The sequence below is a fragment of the Penicillium digitatum genome, chromosome 1 (genome assembly GCF_016767815.1).
Source record: "Penicillium digitatum chromosome 1, complete sequence".
Classification (NCBI taxonomy): domain Eukaryota; kingdom Fungi; phylum Ascomycota; class Eurotiomycetes; order Eurotiales; family Aspergillaceae; genus Penicillium; species Penicillium digitatum.
Genome location: NC_089384.1, coordinates 2,486,545 through 2,511,206, shown reverse-complemented (window position 1 = coordinate 2,511,206; position 24,662 = coordinate 2,486,545). Strand labels below are relative to the sequence as shown.

At 49.7% G+C, this 24,662-nt stretch overlaps 10 protein-coding genes across 10 annotated transcripts; 5 read left to right on the top strand and 5 right to left on the bottom strand.

Moving 5' to 3' along the window:
- Positions 1-238: 238 nt before the first annotated feature.
- Pdw03_3180 (RPB11 subunit of Eukaryotic RNA polymerase II) lies at positions 239-3,121 on the bottom strand (the record flags this gene model as incomplete). Its single annotated transcript, XM_066100416.1, has 4 exons — positions 239-636; positions 706-2,428; positions 2,483-2,879; positions 2,940-3,121. The coding sequence occupies 4 exons, from the start codon at positions 3,119-3,121 to the stop codon at positions 239-241; spliced, it is 2,700 nt and encodes an 899-aa protein (XP_065955816.1).
- A 1,641-nt stretch (positions 3,122-4,762) lies between these two features.
- On the bottom strand, positions 4,763-7,248 carry Pdw03_3179 (Mannosyltransferase PMTI; the record flags this gene model as incomplete). The annotated part of the gene is made up of 3 exons (XM_014676969.1): positions 4,763-5,223; positions 5,295-6,936; positions 7,021-7,248. The coding sequence occupies 3 exons, from the start codon at positions 7,246-7,248 to the stop codon at positions 4,763-4,765; spliced, it is 2,331 nt and encodes a 776-aa protein (XP_014532455.1).
- Positions 7,249-7,287: 39 nt separating this feature from the next.
- Pdw03_3178 (uncharacterized protein) lies at positions 7,288-8,861 on the bottom strand (the record flags this gene model as incomplete). Its single annotated transcript, XM_014676970.2, has 3 exons — positions 7,288-7,302; positions 7,372-7,418; positions 7,946-8,861. The coding sequence occupies 3 exons, from the start codon at positions 8,859-8,861 to the stop codon at positions 7,288-7,290; spliced, it is 978 nt and encodes a 325-aa protein (XP_014532456.2).
- Positions 8,862-9,193: 332 nt separating this feature from the next.
- On the top strand, positions 9,194-11,565 carry Pdw03_3177 (reverse transcriptase; the record flags this gene model as incomplete). The annotated part of the gene is made up of 4 exons (XM_066100415.1): positions 9,194-9,284; positions 9,340-9,732; positions 9,801-10,657; positions 11,038-11,565. 4 exons carry the CDS (start codon positions 9,194-9,196, stop codon positions 11,563-11,565), a joined length of 1,869 nt encoding a protein of 622 aa, XP_065955815.1.
- Positions 11,566-11,714: 149 nt separating this feature from the next.
- Positions 11,715-12,839, bottom strand: Pdw03_3176 (uncharacterized protein; the record flags this gene model as incomplete). The annotated part of the gene is made up of 1 exon (XM_014676972.1): positions 11,715-12,839. The coding sequence occupies one exon, from the start codon at positions 12,837-12,839 to the stop codon at positions 11,715-11,717; it is 1,125 nt and encodes a 374-aa protein (XP_014532458.1).
- A 754-nt stretch (positions 12,840-13,593) lies between these two features.
- Positions 13,594-13,890, bottom strand: Pdw03_3175 (Fungal transcriptional regulatory protein, N-terminal; the record flags this gene model as incomplete). The annotated part of the gene is made up of 2 exons (XM_066100414.1): positions 13,594-13,648; positions 13,706-13,890. The coding sequence occupies 2 exons, from the start codon at positions 13,888-13,890 to the stop codon at positions 13,594-13,596; spliced, it is 240 nt and encodes a 79-aa protein (XP_065955814.1).
- A 1,355-nt stretch (positions 13,891-15,245) lies between these two features.
- On the top strand, positions 15,246-16,949 carry Pdw03_3174 (MFS transporter, putative; the record flags this gene model as incomplete). Its single annotated transcript, XM_014676973.2, has 4 exons — positions 15,246-16,295; positions 16,346-16,710; positions 16,763-16,862; positions 16,926-16,949. 4 exons carry the CDS (start codon positions 15,246-15,248, stop codon positions 16,947-16,949), a joined length of 1,539 nt encoding a protein of 512 aa, XP_014532459.2.
- A 206-nt stretch (positions 16,950-17,155) lies between these two features.
- Pdw03_3173 (uncharacterized protein) lies at positions 17,156-17,407 on the top strand (the record flags this gene model as incomplete). Its single annotated transcript, XM_066100413.1, has 1 exon — positions 17,156-17,407. One exon carries the CDS (start codon positions 17,156-17,158, stop codon positions 17,405-17,407), a length of 252 nt encoding a protein of 83 aa, XP_065955813.1.
- A 1,458-nt stretch (positions 17,408-18,865) lies between these two features.
- On the top strand, positions 18,866-20,983 carry Pdw03_3172 (Beta-N-hexosaminidase, putative; the record flags this gene model as incomplete). Its single annotated transcript, XM_014676974.1, has 1 exon — positions 18,866-20,983. One exon carries the CDS (start codon positions 18,866-18,868, stop codon positions 20,981-20,983), a length of 2,118 nt encoding a protein of 705 aa, XP_014532460.1.
- Positions 20,984-23,362: 2,379 nt separating this feature from the next.
- Pdw03_3171 (uncharacterized protein) lies at positions 23,363-24,581 on the top strand (the record flags this gene model as incomplete). The annotated part of the gene is made up of 4 exons (XM_066100412.1): positions 23,363-23,456; positions 23,502-23,551; positions 23,601-24,051; positions 24,103-24,581. 4 exons carry the CDS (start codon positions 23,363-23,365, stop codon positions 24,579-24,581), a joined length of 1,074 nt encoding a protein of 357 aa, XP_065955812.1.
- Between the last annotated feature and the right edge of the window lie 81 nt (positions 24,582-24,662).

Sequence of the window (24,662 nt, the reverse complement as noted above, 5' to 3'; positions counted from 1 at the left end):
CCAATTGGCACGGCAAGCCCTTCTCTGAGTTGATGGTATGTGCGTCATATGTCATGTCGTAGAGGGAGCGGGGGATATAGGAAATCGAAGCGGAAAAGGAAATGCAGTAAAGAAAGAACCAGGCTATACAGCATAATGTGGACATGTTTCTTTTCAGATGCAATGCAAGCACGCTTTCATGGTCAAGCCGAGGAAGAAGGAAGGAAGGAAGGAAGAAGAAGCAGACAGAGCTAAGAATTTAGTGCACAGCGCTCAGCAGATCTCCGAACGAAGACGTCCCTCGCTTCATCTTCCAGCTGCTCTTCTTCTTCTCGCGTTTCTTCACCATGTCAGCCCAGGCCTCATCGTCGTCCTCTTCATCCTCGGAACCGGGCTTTTGATTTTCAACACCAGTACTCTGCGAAACGGGGCGGACGGTCACAGTGGCAAGATGCGATTTTGGAATATGAGACTGAAGCATTGGCATGGACGGGTTGTTGTTTTCATCACCAAAAGGCTTGTTTGACGATGCCACCGCGTAGTTGGATTCGGACTGCATGGTTGATACCGGCCGGTAACGAGGCGCCAGGCCGACGGTGCTACGCTCGGACGGAGCGATTGAAGCAGCATATCCGGTGCTGGGGCGGAAGGGGGTGCCTGATAGATTTGGCATGGGTGAGCAAGTCCTACGGGTTGAGATGTTGGGGTCCAGCATGCTCATCGTACGCTGATCAATGTGTGGGAGCGAGGGTGGGGCATTGAGAACAGATGTTGCAGGCAGGGACGTCGGCCGGAAGCTCAGGTTGCCAGCCACGGACTGGGGTCCTGCTATAGAAGGAGAACCCATTGGAGGCATGGCCATCGCTCCACCAGGCATCATCATAGAAGGCATTGGCATGCCTTGCATCATTGGTTGACCCTGCCCACCTTGCGCTTGCATCATTTGCTGCATCCACTGCATTTGCATCTGCATCATGGTGGCCATCTGCTGCGATAGCTGGATAGAAGCTTGCTCTCCGGCGGTAACGTTCTGCTGCGGCGGCGGCGGGGGCATCATCGAATACGGCCGAGGTACTCCTGCCATCTCGTGCATTGCTTGTGTGTTTGGGCTTCCTCTGCGCATTGCCCGTGCCCGCTCCTCATTTGCTATGACACCAACAAGACCTCCAGGGGGAGGTGCGGGGGACGAAGATCCTCCATATGTCGAACCACCTCCGAACGCCAAGGATTCGCGGTTGGTGGTGTTAACCAGACCTGCACCGAAGTAAGGGTCTCGCGGTAAGTTCCTTGCAAAAGGTGGCAGACTACCCCGGCTGGCGTTCGGATCGGCACCCGAAACAGAGTTGGACGATGATATATACGACGGTTGCATGGATGCACGAAGGTTGGGGTTGGAACTGACATTGTTCAGGCGGGTTGGTGGGCGGTTCTGACTGGGGAAACCGTGCGCTGCCAGAATACCAAGCGGCACATCATCATCCTCCTCCTCTGTACTCTTCCCACTGTTCGACTTCTCGCCTAGTACCGACAGGCGACTGGGGTGCAAATTGGGCGTGCTGTTGCTAGCCCCACTCATGACCGGGCGATGCGATTGCACGGGTGTTTGTTGACCTGTGATCTTCATCATTTGCTGGCGATACACAGAGAGATGAGCCTCCTGCTTTCGTCGTTGACGTTCCGTCTCACGTTGCTTCTCCACCTCATCTTGTTCATCGTCAAAATCTTCGTGATCAGACTCGTCATCGCTCTTAGTCGCATTGCTATTGGAACGTAGGAGTTCTTGTTGCTGGCGATAGTGCTCGAACTGAGATGGAGTCATCACCTTGTTACCCGGAGAAGATGACTTGGGGAGACTATCCGCGTATTGCACAGCCAACCGCGCGTGATCCGCAAAGGAGGGGTCCAATCTGTCAGCTGGAGCAGGCGAACGGCGGTATTGAAACATGTCGTCAGATTCCGAGTTCACCTGGCCAGAGTAATTGGGTGCTTTGCCCTTATCAATCAACGAGGCTCCACCAGAGGGGCTGCCCTCAGCCCACGGCGAAGTACTTTCTTTGCCATAAATGACAGACTTTCGGACCATATTGGCATCTTCGTCATCAAAGGGTGCGGATTCCCCCTTGGCCGAATATATCCCACTCCTCCGCAGTGTTCCTCTATCCGATCCTCGGGGGCGCTCTAAGGAACGGTGTGAAGTGGTGGCTTCGGTGAAGTGATTGGGAGACGGCGAAAGTTTCCGGGAAACAACGACTGTATCGAGGGTAGACTGGCTCTGATTCAGCGGGGGAGATTGCGGGCCACGTAGCAAGCCCTCCTCGGACGGGCGACGATCCCAGGAGTAAGGGGGTGACTCGACAGCAGTCGATCGATCTGTATTAATCGCAGCGGGGGCTGCAGCTCTACTGCTTTGAAAGTCGGAAAGAACATGCGTCGGGGGAGCCGAGGAGTACTGCGGTACTGTAAGTATTGCATCCTTGTCTGGACTAGCGATTGCAGGTCTTACCTTTGCCGGGTTAGGGGATGATCCCCGGATTGCTGAGCCCTGTGCTCCCAGATTCTCAAACATCTTATTGAAATCATCCTGCGAGCTAAGCGCGAAATCTGTATCGGGCAGCTTGGGTGGAGTGGCTGTGCTGTCGGTGTTCCCTGTCACAGGGCGATTCTTTGCGGCATCTGGTGTTTGTTGCCGAGGAACCTGTGGTCCTGACCTGCTGAATCGACCACCGAATGAGAAAGTCCGTCCTGCGGCGCGCAGCGCACTTGTAAGCGGTGGTGGAGGTGGAACATCAAGGATTCTGGCATGCGGGGATTGGGTCTCGTCGGGCGGCGGGACTTCAGTTGATGATGGAAGGGTGGATGACGAGCTTAGCCTGGTTGACGTAGAACTTTCGTAGTTGCCACTATCGCGGTTCCCAGTCAGCCGTCTCCTGAGAGAATCCATGGTCGAAGGGCGATCGTACCGGCTCTTGTCCAGGGGTCGCTCCCTCTCTGCAAAGATGTTATCGGAATCCTCCATCGACGGCACTGTTTGACCCTCACTCAGCGGCTTGGTCAGTCCCTCTCCACTCGTCGTGGACCGATGAGGCCCCGGGCGCTCAAAGACGCGGAAGGAGGATTGGTGAGGGGGTTCCACGTCTTCCATAACGTTGCCGGACGATTTCCGCCTGGTAAAGCTCTTAGGTAGTTTCATTGGCCTGGAAGTGGCTGTTTTGACAGATCACGCAGGTATTTGAATAACCGGCCAGGTGCGTTTTTTTTGCGAAGCCGCTCTCTCATTAAGGTTTGGACGATCCTATTGGGGGGAAGGGGTCGTCTTTTGAGGGTGATGTGTCGACTGTAAGTGATGCCGAAGAAGCGATCAGTCCAAATAGATAGGTATAACGATTGACCGAAGATTAACAAAGCAACTTTGAAGAGCTTAGGGGTTAAGCTGAGTAAGAATTGAAGTCAGTCAGAAGCTTCCAGGGTGAAACGAAGCACGACACGGGTTTATCTAGCGGCCGATCAAAGGCCCGGCAGGAATCCACAGAGTGGGTTGTCTTGCGTCTGTCCGATCTGATGGCATCTCACAACAAGTTGAATTATTATTCCCGAATTCCTTGCAGGCCCTCGAATATGTGCGTTTTTTTTTCCTGGAAAGAATTGAACCCACCATAGGTGTCGGGTGAGACGCGGAAATGTCCGTTTCAGTTCTCTCAAAGTAAACACCAATAAGAACTGGAGACGGGGGGAGTGGAGAGACCCTGAAAATAAGACCCTAGAAACCACCAAGGGGAGTAAAGAATGAAAAAAAAAGAAAAGAGAAGAGAGAGAGAATGTGTCGAAGAGGCAAAAAGAGAAGACGCTACTGACAGCCTAGTCCCTTTGGTATCCGTCCAGAAATGGGCTGAGTACTTTGTGTACTCTGAGGATTGATATTCTAATTTTTGGTAGGTCTTTTTTTTTGGTTATTTTCCCCTAAACTTTGGGGAACTTGGGCACTTTCATGATCTCAGAGGTCAATGTGAAACCCTTTACTATACATAGTAAAGTATACGGATGAAAACTCCCTATGTAAATCAACAGTGGGCTGGTTTTTTTTTTTTTTTTTTTTTGGCCGTCTAAAAATAAAAAATACAGAAGGCAAAAATCAGTTGGAATGTTGAAATGTAAAGCGTTGGGTCTGGACATATGTACCTAGGGGTAGGAAACAACATATAATCTTAAGACAAAGCCCAGATTTTTTTAAAAAAAAAATTTAAAGAGGACTAGGTGAAGTACTCCGTACTCCGTAGATGGAATGAAATCCCATCTGCTCCAGTGTATTACGCACATGTTACCGATCGTAAATCACGTGAAGCCGATCCCGATCAACGTTGGCATATTCGTCTCGCATCTCCTATGCACCTGTCCACATCCATCTCTACTCCAATTGAATCCTACAACAGCCTTGGATGTATAGGCTACTTGGCACGATCGGATAACCCGGTACCACCAATAGTGATACAGGACTCGACTGACAAATTTTGATGGATACGGAAGATGTACTACATCGGGATGGGACGAAGAGAAAGAGAACTCGAATGACGGCACATACGTGCACCATACATGATGGTTTCACAAGGTACCAAAGGCTGATATCGATACTCCATCATCTTTCCAATCGCACAAAACCACCTTCTCACCCGCCTTTTATCACAGAGTATAAGTTATCGTACAAAAGTTGTGACTGGGCAATTTCAGTTCGGCCCCTCGACTTGAAATGAATCCTCTAGGAATTGGACCAAGGAGCCCACCGAGGGGCTTATTTGGCAAAGTGCAGATCGTAGTTGAGCCACTTGCGCGCATTGACACCCGCCACATCGAGGCCGGGAGTACCGTAGGTCAAGGGCGCATAGAAAATGAAGCCCGAGATGGTGGCAGCCAGAATGACAAGGGTGGCAATCCAACCCGCGATGAGAGACTTGCAACCCATACGTTCCTTGGCCGTGATAAACCGGCGCAGGCTGCTGACCGACCGCGCCTTGGACTTGCCCGAGGGGTCATCCACAGGGGGAAGTGCAGTGCGGGGATCAAGCGGCTGCAGGTTGAAAATGAATTCAACCAGTGCGCCACATACCATGGTGGAGGCCAGGTGTGAGGGTAGGTAGTGATGCAGGAAGCGCTGGCGACCCATCAGCCAGAAGGGGAAGTAGTGTGCAGCCCAGCATAAGAACAAGAACCCGGTGCTGTTGTACAGACGCGAGCGCGTACCGGGACCCCAAACTGGTGAATGTGTGTTAATAACCATCGTAAAAGGACGGGAAAAGAGTTGGATATTCTGTTGTTCGACTTACTTTCTTCCAATGCATCAACACCACGGCGAAGAGAGAGCTGATCAGCACCAACAATGCCCGCAAACACGGCAAGAATACTGCTGGCAATCCACCATCCAATGGGATTCCCCAAGAAGTAGATCTGCTCACGAGTATCGTTCTTAGTCCAGAAACTCACACCCCGCAACAGGAAGGGCCACTGGAAGGGCTCGGTGGCATAGGGGTGGCTGCTGGTCAGAGCGTTGTTGTGGTGGAACATGGCACCCTGCAGCTCCAAGTACTTGCGGAGGAAAGGCAGCGTCTTGACCTTGCGCTCCTCCTTGACAAGACGAGGGCTATCCTCCTCCAAGTTCTCAATGTTCTCAACGTACCACGCGTTGCTGGACTGGAGGATATTCTTGTTACCGTTGATTTCGGCCTGCTTGTAACCCCACTCTGGCAGCGGAGTTGTGTGTGTCCACAAAGCGACTCGAGTCGGAACGTGGACCAACTTGAACAAGCTGGCAAGAGTACGGAACTCCTGGGCAGCCTTGCCCGACTCAATCTTGAGCTCGAAGAGGGTGTCGTTGTGGCGCTCGCCATCAGCCAGTTCTTGAGAGACTGTAGTGAACTCTTGGTTGGTGGGGAAGAAAGGAGACGCAACATCGTGAGTCAGGAGATAACTCTCAGTTCCAACATGGCGGAGCTGGATAATGTCGCCGTTGCGCACGCTAGCGGGCTGAGATGGGTCAACCAGAGGCTCGCCCGGCAGGATCTGCCACTGGTTGTTAGTGTCGTTGTGGGGATAACCAGTGACTTGCTGGCCCTGGCTGGAAATACGGCCATCGTCATAGCGCAAGGGGTATTTGTCCCAGTGGCTGTGGAGGAAAACCTTGGTGTCCTTGTGGCGCATGGTAATGGTGTCGAAGTATTGAATGCTCACGGACTGAGCGGTCATCTGGTTGTCGCTAAGAGTCTCCTGGAACTCGGGAGTCATAAAGTCGTCTCCGGGGCCAGACCGATTGAGAATAGCAAAGTGGACTTGGAACCAGAACAGGTAGAACATGAAGGGGATAATAACCAATCCAACAGCGCGAGCAAAAAAGTGCTTGCCCCAATCGATCATGCTCAGCGCTCCCTGCTCGCGGTTGATATCCAAGAGGTTCCACAAGTCAATGAGGACTGCCGCACCGATGGTCACAAAGGTAAAGAAACCGACGTATTTGGTGGAGATGACACAGCTCATGCAGAAGCCAGTCAGGAGAAGCCACTTCCACCACTTCCGGCTGAACGGTTGGTGACGCAATTTATAGAAACGGACGTAGCACAAAACGCTGAGCGCCATTGACAGCACGAGGGTTGCGTCCAAAAGGATCAGACGATCCTCGCCCACATGGGCGTTGTCAAACACCATCAGACCGGCAGACAGCACACAAGCTGGCAGAGAGTAGCCAGACTCCCACATGATGAGGAACACCACTGGAATTGTCAAGGCGCCGAGAGTAGCCGGCATGGCACGGAGGGAGAGGTAGGGCACATTGTTTTCGATGTAAGAGTCACCGATGTTCTCGAATAGGAAACCTCCATCGAAGCCCACAAGCCAACCCACAAGGGCAAACAACAGCTTTCCAAAAGGTGGGTGCACATCGAAGAAATAGGTACGTTGAAGGTAGTAAGAAGCGAACTAGCCAAGAGTTGTTGATGTTAGTCAAAAGGCGCCCCTTTTTGGTAGCGATTGTGCCACCACCAAAGGCATTGAATGTCGTACCTTGCCGAAATGAACCTCATCGAAGACAACCTCGTTAGGGTAATCGAGGCGGTAGAAACGTGTCACAAAAGCCAGAATGGTGAGAATCACTATGGCCAGCCAATAGTCCCATTCCGACTTTTGTTTGACTGGCACCGACACAGGAGTCGAGGCAATATCAGAGGGCAGTGCGGTGTGAACATCCTTCTTTCCGCCTCTCTTCCGCAGAGAGGGCGAAGGTGACGACATCTTGAGAATATGAAATGTAGAGAGCGACCGAGAAACTACCTATAGCCAAATAGACTACCGGGGTTGTCAGTAAACATCAACAAAGCAGAAAAAGACCGCAAAATAATGTCAAAGTAAGCTCACTAGAATCACCAAATAAGCATGACACCCAACAAATGTGGCCAAGAAAACTATGAGAAAGGAATGGAGATGTGAAGGGTGGTTGACACCAGAACGTTGCGTGTCTTCTTGGTTTCCGGGTAGGGCGGTGGCCTAGGCGGATCTACGAATACCATGCACAAAAAGGGTCTTCTTTGCACGAATTCCCTGTTTCATTGAACTCGGGAGTCGAGTATTCAAAAGATTGAACCTGGGAAGCTTCAGTTCAATGTTTATTAACATAGGTGGTGTACTGTCAATATTTTCATGTTGACTGGTGCATACAATGACCTTGGAACATTGATCTCTCCTTTGACCAACTTGGTTTTTCTCACCCCTATTTGGAATTGGATACAGATATATCGCGTAAAGTTCTGGTATGTTCACTGAAACTTTACGAATCCAATGTCTTGCTAGTTAACAAACAGAATTCTTCGTTGGCCCTTGTCATGGCCAGCCAATGTTACCGGCTGTTCGTAGCTTACTATCTCTGCGTTGGACACATCATCGTCGATGAGGAATTCCTCATCGAGTCCAGAATATGATTAAGGCAACTGACGCCTTTCATCCGTCTCAGCCTCGCGAATCACAAGCCACAGAGCTTTTTTAAATGGAGCATCTTCCTGTTTGGTCTCTTGAACGAGAACCTGGCCTCGCCTGCCCATGCCCCCTCTCTCCTCATTCATTGGATCATTATGCTTCTTCAACGAGGCGTTGAACCGCGTCAACTTAGACTTAGAAGACCAAGGCAAAACCTCAAACTCAAGCTCGGCAATCCAGGGCTGTAAAGTTCTAATCCTCTGCTGGAAATCAAGTTCCTGCTGTTGCCGTTCATCAGCCCTAGCGTTGGCCATGGATGCCTCGTACTGGAGTTGTTGAAACAGAGGCGCCAGCCGATTGATCTTGCCCTGAGAATCTAACATGGGGAAATTCGCGACATGTGCCAGCGCATCCAGCTTCGCAATTTCAACTCTCAAGCCGCGCGGACCGAAAATGTCCCTATTAGCTTGTTTGATGGAGGAGTCTGTCCGGCTTTTGGACATGCCTTGGCTGCTTAGGGTTGCGAGTCTGCTGAAAGCGTTCCCAATCCAGTGCAGCGGGAATAGGATCGGGACGGACTTCAGGATCCCGCCTGTTGCATCCAGGACTTGAAGGGGTGGACTGGCGGCTATGTCTTTGTTCAGTTGGTCGAGGAAGCCGAAGAAGGATTCCTTGGGGAGTTGGAAGTTCATTAGAATGGGTGGATATGCGCGAATGAATGGAGAGTCAGAGGAGGAGGTGAGGGCTGGAATTGCGATTGGTTTGCGGTTTGCTTCAAAAGGGGTTTCTTGTACTGGTGGTGATCGGCTTGGTTGTATAGAGGGCCCTGCTGGGTACGTTGGCCCTGCTGTATATACTGGAAGGTGATCTGCTGCCTCTCTCTCATCAGAACGTCCCAAATTCTCGAGGGGATGTTGCCTCTTTTCATCGGCCATTGTGGTTGAGTGTCAGATAATAAGCTGGTCCTTCTAAGCGTCTCGCGGGGCCAACATATTTTTAAGTCTGAAAGTGGGAATAGAGCAAGCTCAGCCTCGTATAATTCTAGCTGCATGAATTGGTTAGAACGATGCATAGAATGTAAAATAAGCCATTGACTTAGCCCGCATTGAGGGTCTTTCATAGGTTGGGTTTGGGCTGCGCTACGCCTAATCGGGTATCCTGTGCGAGATGACGTCACCTGTGCAGGATTTCTTGAACAGCCTCGATTTTAGTTAGGGCGCAAAGAAGATAGATGGCATGGAGTGATTTCATTGTAGCTTTGTTGGTTATGTGTCAGGCAAGGAAGATTCTCAGATGTCCAGCACAAACAATTCACTCCCAAGAATGCTATCAACATGTGCAAAACGGATTGGTCAAATGTAAACCCGAAAACTCAAGCTGTGAGGGATGGATGATGACATACGTATTATTAAGCAGCGTACTTATCCTACGAAACCGACGACGGCTTGCTGTATTCAACGCAGGCCGACGGCGACCGGTGGCTGTGTATTCCTGAGGCGATCAAAGATGATATCTTCGAAATGGCACACGGTGACGGACACCTCGGTTTCCATCGCGCCTGGCAGAAGATGCGAGGCTTTGTCATACACAAGGGAGCAAAAAAGCTCCGGGTGTATATCGACCAGTGTGACGAGTGCAAGAAAAACGCAGTACATCGTCACAAACCATACGGATCACTTCAGCCGATTCTCGCGCCACCGATCCCGTTTCATACGCTGACAATTGACTTTGTTACCGGCCTGCCACGCACGAACAAGGGTTTCGATGCGGTGGCAATCTACACATGTAAATCCACAAAGCGTATCGGTTCGACGCCCGGAAAGAAGACCTGGAGCGGTGAAGAATGGGCTATCGCGGTCCTCCGTGACCTCTAGAAGGGCGACTGGGGATCCCCGTGGTGTGGATCTCCGACCGGGACAAGCGCTTTGTTCAAGGCTTCTGGAAGGGTATATTTACTGCCCTACGCACTGAGCTCCTATATAAGGCGGCGTATAACCCACAGGCGGACGGCCAATCGGAACGTTCGAACCAAACAGGCGAAATCTGGCTACGCCACTGGCAGAATATCCACCAGGAAGCGGATTGGGACGAAGGTCTCGCGCCAATGCAAGCCTCACTGAATGCCTCAGTCAATGTATCCACTGGCGACCCACCACACAAGCTTATGTTCGGTGTCGATCTACGTATGCCGTGGAATCTCCTCCGTCAGGCTTTCGTCGGATCTCCCCAAGCGAGCCGACAGGACGCCGACGAATGTGCCAAGTACGCGGCTATGGTGATGAAGAAGCAATACGATAGCCGTCACAAGCCTATCTTTTTCCAGAAGAGTGACTTCGTATACTTACGTCTTGCGCAAGGGACTGAGCCGGGTTATGTATGGCCATCGCGCAACATCACAAGGAAACTTACCCAGCGACATATCAAGTGCCGTGTCATTGAACGCGTCGGACGCCTGGCGTATCGCTTACAGATGCCGCCAGAGCTTGCTGGAGCTCACCCAGTGGTATCATTACAACACCTAGAACGTGCCCCTCAAGAAGGCGATCTCTCTTCAGCTGAACCTCCCTCCACGTTCGACCCACGCTTCCCAGAAGACACAGATCGTGCAGGCGTAGACGCGGTCCTGGACATGCGACACAGAGGCCGCGGACGGGGTCGACGAAAGCAGTACCTAGTCCGGTGGTCCGGAGTGGGGAATGAACACCTGGAGTGGCTGGATGAGGATAACCTGGTGGGAGCAGAAGAAAAGGTCCTAGAATACCTCCAAGACTTCCTGCATCATACGCAGGAGTCCACAAATTAATCATACATCTGAAGCGGGCTTGTTTATATTAGCGTTCATATTTGATATACCCTTTGCTGATGCCCGCTCCTTGTTTGTTTGTTTTATTACTCTCATGTGTTTCTCTTGCTACTTCTTCTTCCATTCACATCTCTCAGTTCTTCATCGGAACTATCACTGTTTCATCAATTTTTATCCAGATCTACCCTCAACATAGCAGACCAACCCGTTAACCAACCCCCAATGCCTCCCCAAACACCTCAGAAGCCAACCCTGGCTCAAACCCCCCAAGCTCGGCAAGGGGATCTCGTCGAGGTCGCCCATGTCAGACACGAGGACGTGGACGCGCCCGCAGTCTCGCTACCACGGACTCTGACGGGGACGCGACAACTGATGCTGGTGATAAATCCAGACTAGTTGAGGATCACAGCGGTTCGCTTACAGATGATGTGGCTGATGACAATGACCTGGGCCTACTTGCTGCGGTACTTAGCCCACCGGATGGTGGTTGGACCACGGACAACCCAAAGCCTAAGCTACCCGGCGCACCGAAGACTAACGTGACACGGTTCGCGACCCATACCGAACAATCCTTTGCACTCGCAATCTGCTGGTTCTACGATGACTCTACCCTATACGCCCTGCGTTGGGATAGATCTAACATGTCTCATCCGATTGACGGACAACGCAATGGAAAGAGACCAGGCCCGTCGACCGGCGGGAAGATCGACAGCTACCTTGATCCGGCCGCCACCACAGACGCCCCTTTCCCCGCACGACCAGTTTGCAATGGACTTTTATGCACACATCCGATGCTACCGAGGGCGGCAGCACGCTTTCGACGGGGGCAGTTGTGAGGGATGGATGATGACATACGTATTATTAAGCAGCGTACTTATCCTACGCAACAATTCTGTAGTAATAAGATCATCTTTACCACAACCAGGTTAATTCCATAACACAAGCAAAGATCATGGCTCATGGGTATCACAGTATCTTAGAGGCCCTAATCATCATCTGTAATTTTCAGAAGCTCCAATTCCATCGAGACCAATGCCTGGAACTCTGCCCGGGAAATCCCAGTGGCTTTGGCCAAGCGGAACAAGCTTTTGATGCTCGTACCGATATGTTGTTTCACTCCTACTTCGTAGGTGGACTGGCTCTCTGCCTCATGTTCCAGTTTGGCGATAGCATCAGAGCTCCCGGAAGATGCAGAGGCCGGCCGCGGGTGACTCAAATCTTGTGCGGCCTTATCCCTGGGGACATGGTCTGGAGAGTACCCATTGGTACGCGGCTCGTCGTCTAAATTGACTCCATTCACCTGTCGTCGCAAGAGACTGGCCAGCATATCTCCGTTGAGCGATGATGGACCAACTTCCGGTTGCTCCTCTGTGGGATCATGATTATCCATGGCCGGCTGCACGTCGCTGTATTGCGAGAAATATGACTGCTCAGATAGGCCAGATGGACCTGGCCTTGATGAACCAGAAGGCGGTGCGGGGGTCTTGGCTCCGGGTGTGGAGTCGTACTGAGCCCAGTAGTCATCGTCGTCGTCATTCTCCATGCTGTTCACTTGGGATTTCTCTTCTTCGGCAGCCTTTAATGTCTCAGCTAGGAGCGCTTCCTTTGCCAAGACGTTTGCCTCCCCGATGGAAGAAGCCCAGCCGTTGTCATCCTCAGCAGGTCCCTCACGTGGCAAAAGCTCCCCGACTCGCCAGCCACGGCCACCTCCCTCTTCGTCTGTCGGGCACCATAGAAAGACCACCATCAAGCTGTATTCAGTGAGTGGAACTCGTGCTTTGAGGGTCTCATCGTCGATCCGTTTGTATGTCACCGGAAGTTCATCCGGAAGCTCGATTTCGCCCGACACGGGGTGTGGTTCAAAAATGGCACCGTCAATGACGCTCTGCAGACGCTCTGCTTTCCCGGCATCCCAGCACAGTAGCTGCAGCCATGATTCGGTGGAAGATGTGGATAGTGAACTGAGAACCCCGACTCGTTGGCGCAGAATTGGGGAGAGTAGTGGTAGCAGAGTTGGGGGTGCGCGGGGCGAGACAAAGGCTAGTGGGAGGCATGCAAGGAGGGGAGGGAGTAGTTCGCGAGTTTCCGGTGGGTTGATGAGTTCGACCATAATGAGCAGTATAGATCTGATATGCGGAGAAAGAGAGAAAGTCGAAACCGTGGGGGGAGGTCATCGGCAGTGTTTTGCAAGCTCCTCCGGGCTCCATTCGACCGAACGTGGGGCAACACACAGAGCAATCACCGGGCCGTAAAGCTTACTGCGTCCACGGTTCAATCGGGTCTAGGGCTCAATCTTCTTTGTACCTGGATCTTCTTTGAGAGTTGGCTATTTTCCATGTCAGTTCTACTTGGATTTTGTTTTCCACCTTAACCCTTGCACTGACTGCAGAGGCTCTAACTTGGATATTCTTCCTATTGGTTTTTTCGGACATTATACAGCATCAACCTGAACATCTCATACACAAACTTACCGGCTGCCATTCTAATCTCGGACGTCCCACATTCCACATCCCAGATGTAAGATTTCAACCCGGGGCAATTTCGGAGCAGAATCAGCCACCGGCCAAATTGGAATAGTTTCAGTGCTCCAGGAGGTACAAAGTACTAGAACACGTGCCAAACCAATTGGTGAACCTTTGGTACCTGGTAAGAAAAAAAGAGAGGAAGATACAATCTTAGGATGTAGTGTAACCGCATGATCAGGCATATACTTATGAGCGAGATAAAATGAAAGAGAAGAAGCGGAACAAGAGGAGAGTAAATGGAGCTAGGGAGGGCGCATAATGCGAGAGGGGTCAGACTTACATAGGGTAGAGGTTTAGATACATGGTGGAATGTAAAAAGGGGTCATTGGATTGGGGAAACTAGAACCCTAGACTATCCACACTGGAGTCCTCGGAGATGCGGATATTTCGGCCACTAATAGGTAGATACAAATCTTAAATGACCATTATAAGCATTCCCGCAGCAACATACTAGTTTGTTTGCATGGCACAGGTTTCGCGATTCGATGCGAGGCCTAGAGCATTTAAGGTAGCAATCCTAAACTCGGCGGCCTCTGATTGCAGCACAGAACGGCACAGCGAGGACGACGCGAACAAAGAGCGCAGCACTGTAGTGGTCGATGGGGTGTGGTTGACGAGCGCTATGCGGATGAGCATATTGCCCATTGGTCGGGTCCTAGCCAAAGGCCGTCAAAGAGCAGGATACAGTAAACTAAACTATAATTATGGTGGCCCGTTCCATATAAGATTCGATCGATAAACGGATTGCGTTCCACGTACAATGTTATTGTAGAAAACTATATACCCATTGTAGGTGAGACGCCTAGATGGTATCGACGACCGGAGTTTCAGTCGGTGGGATTCTGTAGCATGTCAGAATTCTGGTTCCTTTGCTGGTCACTTAAACGAGCTGTGGTGGAAGGTATGACCACTTGATACGAGACTGAGAAGACAGCGGTGCATCTCAGTGTCTTAGGTGGATATACATACCAGTTGTTCATTAGAGAAACAAGGCTGCACACTTCTCTGCCAGAGGGATCAGTGTGTTACCATGTCACGCCGCTCATCATTGACCTTTGGATAAGAATGAAACTTAGAATGCTGATCACTATCTGACTGTGATGTTTACGAGTCCTGTTCAAGGCTGCCTGTGGATGAGGGCTCATATGAAGCACTGCCTAGCGTTTACCTATTAGCAAGCTAACGATTGGAGGCGGAATTATTTCCCTCAGTATAAAAGAAACTAGCCTTGGAGATCCCACTATGATCGTTAAACAAGCATAAGCCTCACATCAAGAGCTTTCTGATTCTTCTTTACAGCCTCCATGTTCTTTCTCTCGTTATCCATTTGCCTCTTTGCCCTGTTTATCTATTTCCTCGCACTTCCGTTAGTTTCATTGCTTGTGTGAGATCTTTCGTGGCTTCCAAGCTGTGTTCAGTGGCCCCAGGGCCTCTCCAATCTAGGTCCCCAAAGTTGATTAAATAGGCTTTGGTTCACAAGTTCCAAAGCCCATGGTTGTGTATTCATGATTTAGCGGAGTTTTTTTGACAGAAAACTGCGTGCACTGGGGGAATCCAGTTATGAGTCAAAGCCCCGGTGTATGCAACTTTTCGTCCGAGTTCACCGAAGAACCGGTCTAAGTTGAATGTCAAAAGAGGGGTCTGTTTATCTCGCGGGTCGCTATTCGGAATGTGCAGGGTCACATGCTCGTGGGAATCCTTCAAATGTTCATGTTGCGTCTACGGAGTTCTCCGTACACGTCTGATCAATTGATCTATGCACTGACTTGCCTTAATTCTGTGACCCCCTGCATGATGAAAAAAAAAATTAGCCGAAAGATTTGGATTGATAATCCGAGGTCCGACGTGCGCGCTAAGAGACGCGCTACTCGACCGGCTTCTGTCACGTTCTTATCTTGGAATACCTGAGAATAACAAAAGGAAGTGCATCATCAAGTTAACCTGTGACACATCTGAATACGGAAACTGGGCTGATCGTGCAGAAAGTCAACATGGTCAACTCAGAGAAGGGCCGGTTCTCGTTCACTTTGACACCAACGGCCCAAGAACCGCACATCCACGAGCCAGTGACAGGAGATACCAATGCACAGTCCGACGGTGGGGTATTCGATCGAAATCCTTTTGAAGATGGTCAAAGCAATCTCAATCCGGAGCGCGGGGAGGAGTGGGCCGCTCTAGAGAAGCGGGTACGATGGAAAGTCGATCTCCGTCTTTGTAGCATCGGTGGGCTCTTGTGCAGTCTCAATTTGTTAGACTCGGGTATTTTGTCCTCAGCCTCGGTAACGACCATGCTCAATGATCTTGAATTAAACCAGGGAAACCGGTATTCTGTCTCCATCTTTATTTTCACAATCTCCAGTGTGATCTTTCAGCTACCGTGTACAGTCGCAGTTCGCTTTGTCGGCCCACGCATCTGGTTTGCCACCATCACATTCGTATTTGGGCTGTTGACACTATGCACTGCTTTCGTCCACACCTGGCAGCAGATGATAGTCCTGCGTGTGCTACTCGGAATTTCTATGTCCGGCATTTACCCTGGTCTAACCTACCTGGTCAGTGCCTGGTACCCGCGAGGAGAGCAACAGCTCCGATTTGCATTTTTACAGTCCGGGGAAGTTGTGATCCTGGCCACTGGCAATATTGTAAATTTTGGTCTCAATCATCTAAACGGCGTGGCCGGGTTGGCGGGTTGGCGTTGGATGTATGTTGTCCAGGGTCTCATTACTTGCGTCCTGGGTATCATTACCTATTGGTGGATGGTTGAATTCCCCGAGAACGCTCAGCGTAGCTTTTGCTTTCTTTCGGACCAGGAAGCGTGTCTCGCAATGCGCCGAATTCAGGACGATCGAGCTGATGTTATCCCGGAACCGTTTTCCTGGGGCACGCTTCTTGCTAATTTCAAGGATCCGAAGATCTATGGTTTCGCGGTCATGTTTTTCTTGCTCAATCTCATCTCGACTGCCTTGTCGTATTTTCTACCCATCATCTTACAATCTGGTATGGGTTTCAGCGCAAACAAATCCATTCTGCTCTCCACGCCGGTAAGTTGATCCAGAGTATAAAGAGCCACATTTCTTAACTCCTTCAATAGCCTTACTACTATGCCGTCATCCCGGTTATTCTCACATCACTTATTGGTGATTTCTACCGCGTTCGTGGGCCGCTGATCATCTTCAATGCCCTAGTCCTCATCGCTGGTTTTCTTATGCTCGGTCTTGCCGCATCCACCCTGGTCACAGTGCGTTACATCGGCACCTTCTTGGCTACCGGCGCTTATATCTCGAACTGGGCTGCCCTCAATGCTTTCCAGGCCAACAATATCGTGGGCCAGTGGAAACGAGTGGCCACTGCAGCGGCGGTCACTGCATTCAATGGACTTGGAGGTGTGGCAGGCAGCTATATTGTTCGGCAGCAAGAAGCCCCGCACTATCAAACCGCAGTTTGGGTATCAGTCGGGTAGATTTTCATAAATGATTGTACATTTAGCTCTTGCTGACAACATTGCCAGTTCCCACATTCTTCTCATTGCGATCGTGGGCGCATTCGCAATTCACTTTTACGTTGCCAATCGCCAGCAAGGGCAGGGATTTAAGATCCTTGAGGGTGTTGTGAGTGCTTCTTCTCAATGACCGGTCAACTGTATGGTCTTGCTAACGATCGAAATTCAAAAGTCTGGCTTCAGATACACCTACTGAACAATTTCAAATACAAACGCTCAGTCGTGTTCAGTGAATGCAGACATCGCTTTGAAAGTCTTCAAGCTATGGTATGCAGATACTTTTGGGGTTATCAAAATCCAAACGATGTTTTTCGGGGTTTTCTACATGTCGACTTTCTTTCGTTACTTATCAATGGATCTTGATAAAAGTGCTTTCATTAATGACTCGCTTCAACAATTTCTATGAGCGACACCAATGCTCCTCGTCCACAAGGATCAACCATCTCTGATCCTCTTACGTCCGCCAACGAGAAAGACAAGCACGGCAGGCTCCTCCAAACCTTCCCTGGGAAAGAACTTGCGGACTTTCACTTTTGGTGGGTGTTTATCTCAAATATCAGGGCCGGTGTTGCCTTCCGCTGCAAGTTCAAGCATTCCTTCGATGTGAAAAATGCTACCACTAAGTATATCAAGACTGAGCTGCTATCGCGGTGACCGGCAGCCCAGAAGCCAACTTCAAGCGTCTACCGTTCGAGAATCTAGCTCTATAGGCTTTGGAAGCCCAAATTTGACCTATCTAGATATCCAGATAATTTATCGCACTGCTTCAGTTAGACCTGTACCATTCCAACCTTGGAGTCTAATACCATAAATAGGGCCTGCAACATCCGCGGACGTCCCTTGCTCCGCTGAACTAAGATCGGCTTACCCGCGGAGCTCGGCTTCTCCGCAGTTCTCCCTTTGGGTTCTTAATGCACATTGGACTTCAGTAATCCAAGTGGCGCTAACTAGGTATTAAGTGCCGGTTGTGGTGAAAGGTGCAACAGAGTTGTTATACAACCTTGAGCCGATGAAGAAACCAGGCCCGAGTAAGGACACTAGATATTTCTAGGTCTGCTTCAAAGCAACAACTGGCAACGCCAAAAATGTTCCAGCCTCTTATACGTTATACCAATTCACGATGTTCGAAATAGGTAGATTGCAGTGGGTACATTCTTGACAAAAAGGAAGATGCCAAAACATGACAGCTGAGTCTTTCATAGCTAAAAGGAACCTCTTACTTGAGCCACTAATTAGTCTCGATCACTGTTCTCGACTACCGACTGTTCTTCGTTTATACAAAAAATTCTTCCATTCCTTCACTAGTATGACTTGATTCTTACAAGCTCATCACCACCTTGGATTCCACCCTCTCAAACGACTCGGTGCTAACATGATACGGTCGTGAATTGGCATTGCCGCAATTTCAAAAGACGTCATGTTGGTACTGGTATAGGCACCAAATGTGGCACATGAAAAACAGGGAAAGCATTCAATCGGCTCGTGGTTACCGGTTCTGCGATTTCAAAGCCAAAGCTTCCTACTTGCGAAACTCGGCCTTGCAAGACTAGATGTGCTTCACTGGTGACCTCGTGGCATCTTCGAGCAGTTCCTTTCTAGTCGCATCTTTCGAGTGTCTCTGGTGACTGAACTGGCTGGATGGCGGGAGAGAACATTGTCCTCTGTGTGCATGTTCAAGTGGCTATAATAAACCCTGACATACCAGAGCCTTGAGCAGATCACCTAGCGCCACCTTTCCTTGAGTACATATTCACTTACATCTATAGTTCCTCATCAACCGTCTCATCGGCGATTTCCATCCGAGATATCACCCGGATCCAAGCACGATGGCGGAAAGACAGACGGGCCGGAAGTGGATGTTGACTCCATATAGTCAGATGCATAGTTCAGTAAAACTTGATATTGTGGATTTTCGTACTTCTCACCAAATAGAGTACTACCCTGCCCCCTGCTGATATAAAGCCCCCCACAGGTATATCAACTTCACACTTCCCCGCGACACTCATCTCCCACGCTCGTGTACAACTAGGAATGTAACACCGCCAGATGCAACCCCTTGCTTTGCAACAAAAAGGTCAGCTCACATCGCAGCCAACCTCACAATTTCCAGACATGAAGTGGATTGTTCTATCCCTTGCCGCAGTCGCGTCTGCGCTGCAGATCCTGCCCCCGGTTCACTTTGAAACTGGTTCTGCTCATAATAACGGCTTTTCGTTGGCAACCACCGAACGGATAATCTACCTCAATGCCGATTTTGCTAGCTGGAAGGATCAGAACGGGTTAACGCTGCTTCCACCATCGGCATCTGAATTCGCAACCACCTTTCGCGACGACTTACGGGAGCTGACGAATAGTTCATGGGAGCTTCGCAAGGTCAAGCAATTTCCCAAACACGCGTCGGGAATATTCCTCGATCGTGTAGACCACCCGGACCTGTTCACCTACGAGAATGGATGCAAGACCGAGGAGGGATATGAGTTGGAGATCCACGATGACAGCGTGTCAATTCGAGGCTCCGGGGCGCGAGGTATGTGGTGGGGGACGCGAACACTTCTCCAGCAGCTCGTTTTGACACCCTCATCCCTACCACCCGGTCGCGTGGAAGATGCGCCCGCCTATGCGACTCGTGGATTCCTGCTAGATGCTGGTCGTAAGTGGTATTCGCTGGAGTTTTTGAAAGATTTATGCACTTATGCCTCGTTCTTCAAGATGTCCGAGTTTCAATACCATGCAACCGACAACTACCCATTGAGTCGCGGTCAGAATGAGACATGGAATGCGGTTTACTCGCAGTTTTCTTTGCACCCCGAAAGCGAGGCTCTTCGCCCTCTTGTCCAACGTGCCAACGAAACGTTATCTCGGGCTGACTTTGATGACTTCCAGCATCACTGTGCTCAGCGAGGTGTTACAGTGATTCCCGAGATCGAAAGCCCCGGGCACTGTCTTACTGTTACAAAATGGAGACGTGAGCTCGCGTTAGACTCGAGGGATCTGCTCAATCTCTCCCATCCGGACACTGTTCCTTTGATGAAGTCTATCTGGACTGAGTTCCTTCCTTGGTTCCACACAAAGGAGGTGCACATTGGCGCCGATGAGTACGATCCTGACTTCGCGGATGACTATGTTGAGTTCGTGAACGAAATGTCCCGCTTTGTGCAAGAAATGTCTGGCAAAACGGTTCGTATCTGGGGGACATACGAGCCGTCACACCTTACCATCGATAAAAATATAACGATTCAACACTGGCAGTCTGGACAATCAGACCCAGTGGATCTAGTTCGCAACGGCTATCGGGTTATTAACTCTGAGGATTGGTGGGCCTATGTATCGTTGAAAAGCAACCATGTGCCCATCTCCCCAGCCCCCTATCCTCAGTTCTTCAACCATGCCCGTGTTATCAACTTCGCCGATCGTGACGGGTGGCAGTGGACGCCAGAGCTTTTCAATCCGGTGAATACGACCAAACAACCAGATGCCAAAGCTGTACCAGGCGCTCTCTTGGCTGCCTGGAATGATAGCGGCCCGGACGCCACTACTCAACTTGAAGCCTACTATGCAATCCGTGACGGCATTCCAGTCGTCGCTTCGCGCGCGTGGTGTGGTGCACGTGGACCTCGCCTGCACGAACAAACCCTAGCCAAATCCATTGCCAAGTTGTCCCCTCAGGCCGTGGGGCAAAATCTTGACCGACGCCTTCCAGGAGAAGGGAGTCATGGATCAGGACCATTGCTTTCATGGACAAGGCCAATCATGGAGTCCAATCAGGATGAATACAACCTTGGCCATGGCAGTAAGGGTATGAATTACACCCTCCAATTAGATGTCACGGGTCCCTTTTCTCTGCAGTCTTCCGATGCGACACTTACCTTGTCATCGGACGGTAAATTGACGTTTGTTTCTGATGGATGGCCCTATCCACTTCGCTCTGTTGCCGAAACTGATGGCTTTGACCCAGATCAGCCTGGACGAATTTGGGCTAACAAGACCACCTCAAGCCACGAGGTTGTGACTATCCCCCGGGAATCGCAAGTCATCATCTCCACAAATGGGGTATATGGAAGTCGTGTGTGGGTGGATGGAGCCTTTGTCGGTCGCTTTGAGGTCTTTATCTATGGCGGAAAGAATCAAGTTTTCTCATGGAGTCAGATGGCTTTTGTGGCACCGTTGGATGTCTTGGAAGGCTCAGGGTTGCAACGTTTTGCTGTTTTTGAGGATATTAGGGTTACATGATATAGAATCTCGTCCACTGCAGCCTGTCGTGCGAGAATTCCTCTATTATCTAATCCCATTCAATACGCTTTGCTAGGTTGTGGACACCTGGCTGGCCCAGATCATCTTGTGGAGTTCGCCTCAAGGAAAGCAAATACATGGTCCGAGTTGCTAGCTAGCTGTTTATGTCTTCTTGACTGTATCAAAAAAATCAAATTAATTCAAACAAGCGATTGAGCCTACAAGAAGCACAACCACGCCTATTAAAGGCATGGGGTCCCTTTCAATCAGCCATCTTAAAGCATACAATCCCCGGCTCGCCATATTTACTAGCGAGATCTTATGCTCCCATCGGAGACACCATTGAATTGTAGGTCAAGCAACAACGATGCAGAAGTTGGCGTTAGAACCATATCGTGGCTGAGGTGGAAAAATCGGTTGCCCTTGGAGTTCGTTTTCTTTGTAAAAATCTTTCTTGGGATTCTATTAACGTCTGCCTCGAGCTCACACAGTTTCCCGACACCTTGTAATGTCAGTTAAAGGTTGCCTTTTAAATTGTGGCAATACGGGGACATGCTGGAATTCCTTATTTCAGGAGCTGTGTTTGATTGACAACACCACAAAGAGCAGCGAAATACCAAGAACTTGGTAGAAGCTCATTCTAATCGGCTCTTTCTCAGCAACTGGGTTACCCTAAAAGTCTCTGTGGTAAGCACTCATAGCTCCTGGTGATTAGTGGTAGAAATTGCAGGTCACTCACTTTTACGGATACACCAATGCAAGCAGTTATGCACATTCCAAACTTCTTCAAATGGACACCGTTGAAGATCTTCATCTGCGCGGTGCTTTTTTGCAATCAAAGGGGACATTCATGGTAATGCCATAACTGCTTTGGGCAATGTGTCTCTCTACTTGGTTGCCTTCTTACCCGCGTACAACAGCGCCCCTGGACTTGTCAAGTACAACTCAAGTGTAATAATTGCTTCAGATACATACCGAGCAACAGCAGACCCCCTGTTTCTTGTATCAGTATTTAAGATCGGTTTGAGTTAGCAAGCCATTGAAGATTTGCGCGTTTAGGGCTGCCTGATTTGAATGCCGTCGGAAACAGCCTGTAGGCGCTTGAATGGATACCACGAAGCACCAAGGCCGCCGACCAGAAGAATAGCCTGATTGAAATTAACAAAAGCTTTTCTTAACACAAACATTGGTTTGTGGGCTCGCCTTAGTCGAGAAACCTGCTGCCTTGACGCTCGTTCTTTGCTCGGCCACAAGTTTCTCAATCTGCCGAACGAGAGGATCGAAGATTTTCTTCACTTGCTCTCTGTATGTGGGTTAGAGTGGGCCACAGCCAAGACAATCAAATCAAGATATATCAGGAAGTGCCTGTCTAGATTTAAGTGCCCCTCACTGAGATTGACGTTTGAGATCCCTGAAACCCCAGAAACCGGGATCTAATTAGATAAAAAGCAGAAAGCAAAGGATGGGAATATCCTATTCAAGGATTTAATAGAACGCTCAGCAAGCCGATAATATATATCCCAGCTCACACATCTCATCTTCGTCGACAGGGCCTGTAAACCCACGTTCGATGTAGTCTTGCCACTAATTTCTTGCAGCCTTTGCAGTCGACTGGGGGAGAGGCTGATGCGACTGTTTTCCAATGATGTCTTTCACCAATGCACCAAATCTCTCGTCCAACATCACCGAACCACAAACAGCACCTTAAATTGCTAGAGAGAAGAGTGTTAGCAAGCCTTTAGTATATACCCCGTTCCCTTTGTAGCTAGTTCAAATCTCAGCGGTTCGGGTTGCTTAACACAACAGGTAAAATCACCAAAGTGTGTTCAATCAGTTCTATACAAGAAAGACTCACAACTGTTCCACCCCCAGCATCACAGACAACTACAGCAGTCGTCTTCCTGCATGGTAGTATATTCATATTCCAAGTCCATGGTTTGGAGCGCAGTACCAAAGCAACGTGTCAAGACATCCTGTGTGTGCGTGACTAGTTTTCCCAAGGTGTGTAGCGGAATTTCTGACTTTCATCTAGCAAAAGCTTGCCTCCTTGGAGGAGCCGCTGCTGCTTTCCCGGATGAATCGACTGGTCGGTCTGATAACCCCATTTCATGTGTTTTTCGTCGTAGGAGCATAGAGTCGGGACTTTCTGGCTTGTAACTTTTCAACAGTAGAGACAGGGAGGGAAAACTGTAACCAGGGATCAAGAGTTTTCTCATTTCGCAAGTTTGATATCATTGACTTTGCGCTTAGCCGCAACGAGCGTCGGCGTAAGGTAAATTCCTACACTTTCAGCTAATGATGGTGTCATCAACTAGTCGAAAAAGTGAACCAATTCTCTTGATTATTTCAGACTTTCCATCACTCAACTATCAGTACGCAATGTGGCGTGACGACAGCCCTGAGCCTGAGCAGGCGAACAAGAGTGCTGAAACTTCCCCAGATCGATCCTCAAAATGGGGGCAAATAACTGTTGGTTCGTTTCTTTCTTGTCATAAATGGAATCCACTAAATTCCATAGCTTGTATGGATAAGAAGGCTACATGTGATGAGGTTGAGCGGCTCCGTCAGGTCGGTGAAGGTTTCCCCTACACTTGTTTCTATCTAACAGACGAAACAGCGAATCAGAGTCGCAGAAAAACAAGTCGAGTTCTTTCAGGAAGGTCGGCTTCTTGCAGAGGAGCAGGCTCATCAACGAGGTGAGCTGCTCGAAAATGCCATTCGGGAAACAGAAGTCGCCAGAAAAGAGAACCGAATCCTCATGACCAAAATCGCAAGCCTGCAAGCTGGGGTTGAGAAGTTTTCAGTTGAAGAAGCTAAAAGCGAGATGTGTCGACTCTATAACGATCTTGCATACTGGAGGTTTACTCATTTTGCGGCAAAGCCAACAACTCATCAAAGAAACGATGCTACACCAAGACCAGACATCCTTGATATTTCGACATTGGACATTATCCAATCCGACATTGCCGCCCTGATCTATCGGTCGTTTTGGAACCGATTTATGGTAGGAACCGAGCCAATTTGGGGGAATTATCTCTCTAAGCTGGACTCCGAAATTGATAAACAATGTAAGCGCTCGGAAAAGAATCATCACTGTCACTCTTCTCTAACCTCGGAAGTTTCTAACCTGATCTCCCGGCATTGGCGATGCGCGATGAGCACTGCTGTCGTGTCATTGGGAACCCCCAGTTTACAAGAACAGTGCAACTTGATCATCGAGAAGGTGGAAGCCTGTTTCGGTCGCTACGCTACTACCGACAGGCCGAAACGAATGCAACAACTACACGACATCATTGCACGCTGCATCAAGTTAAAGCACAAACTGGACTGTCAGGAAGACAGATACATCTTCTGGGGCAGTTACCAATACGGGCTGCCGTTCCGGGATGAGAAAATGCGCACCCTCAAAGAGGAGGAGAGCTCGGATGGATTGGTTCAGGCTAGCCTGTGGCCTGGTCTATACAAGATCGTTCAAAAGGGCGAATGGTCTATTGTTGAAAAAGAAATTGTTAAAAAGATTCCCCCAGTGACCCCTTCGGTGGAAATGAGCGATGAGATGGAATCCCACAAAGGTGACCCAAACTTGGATGAGGTTTAAAACCATGTGAAGTTGTATATTAAAACCGTTGCTTCCAATTTGAATATCTAGCTATAGAAACTCCGTTGCTTCTCCAATGCA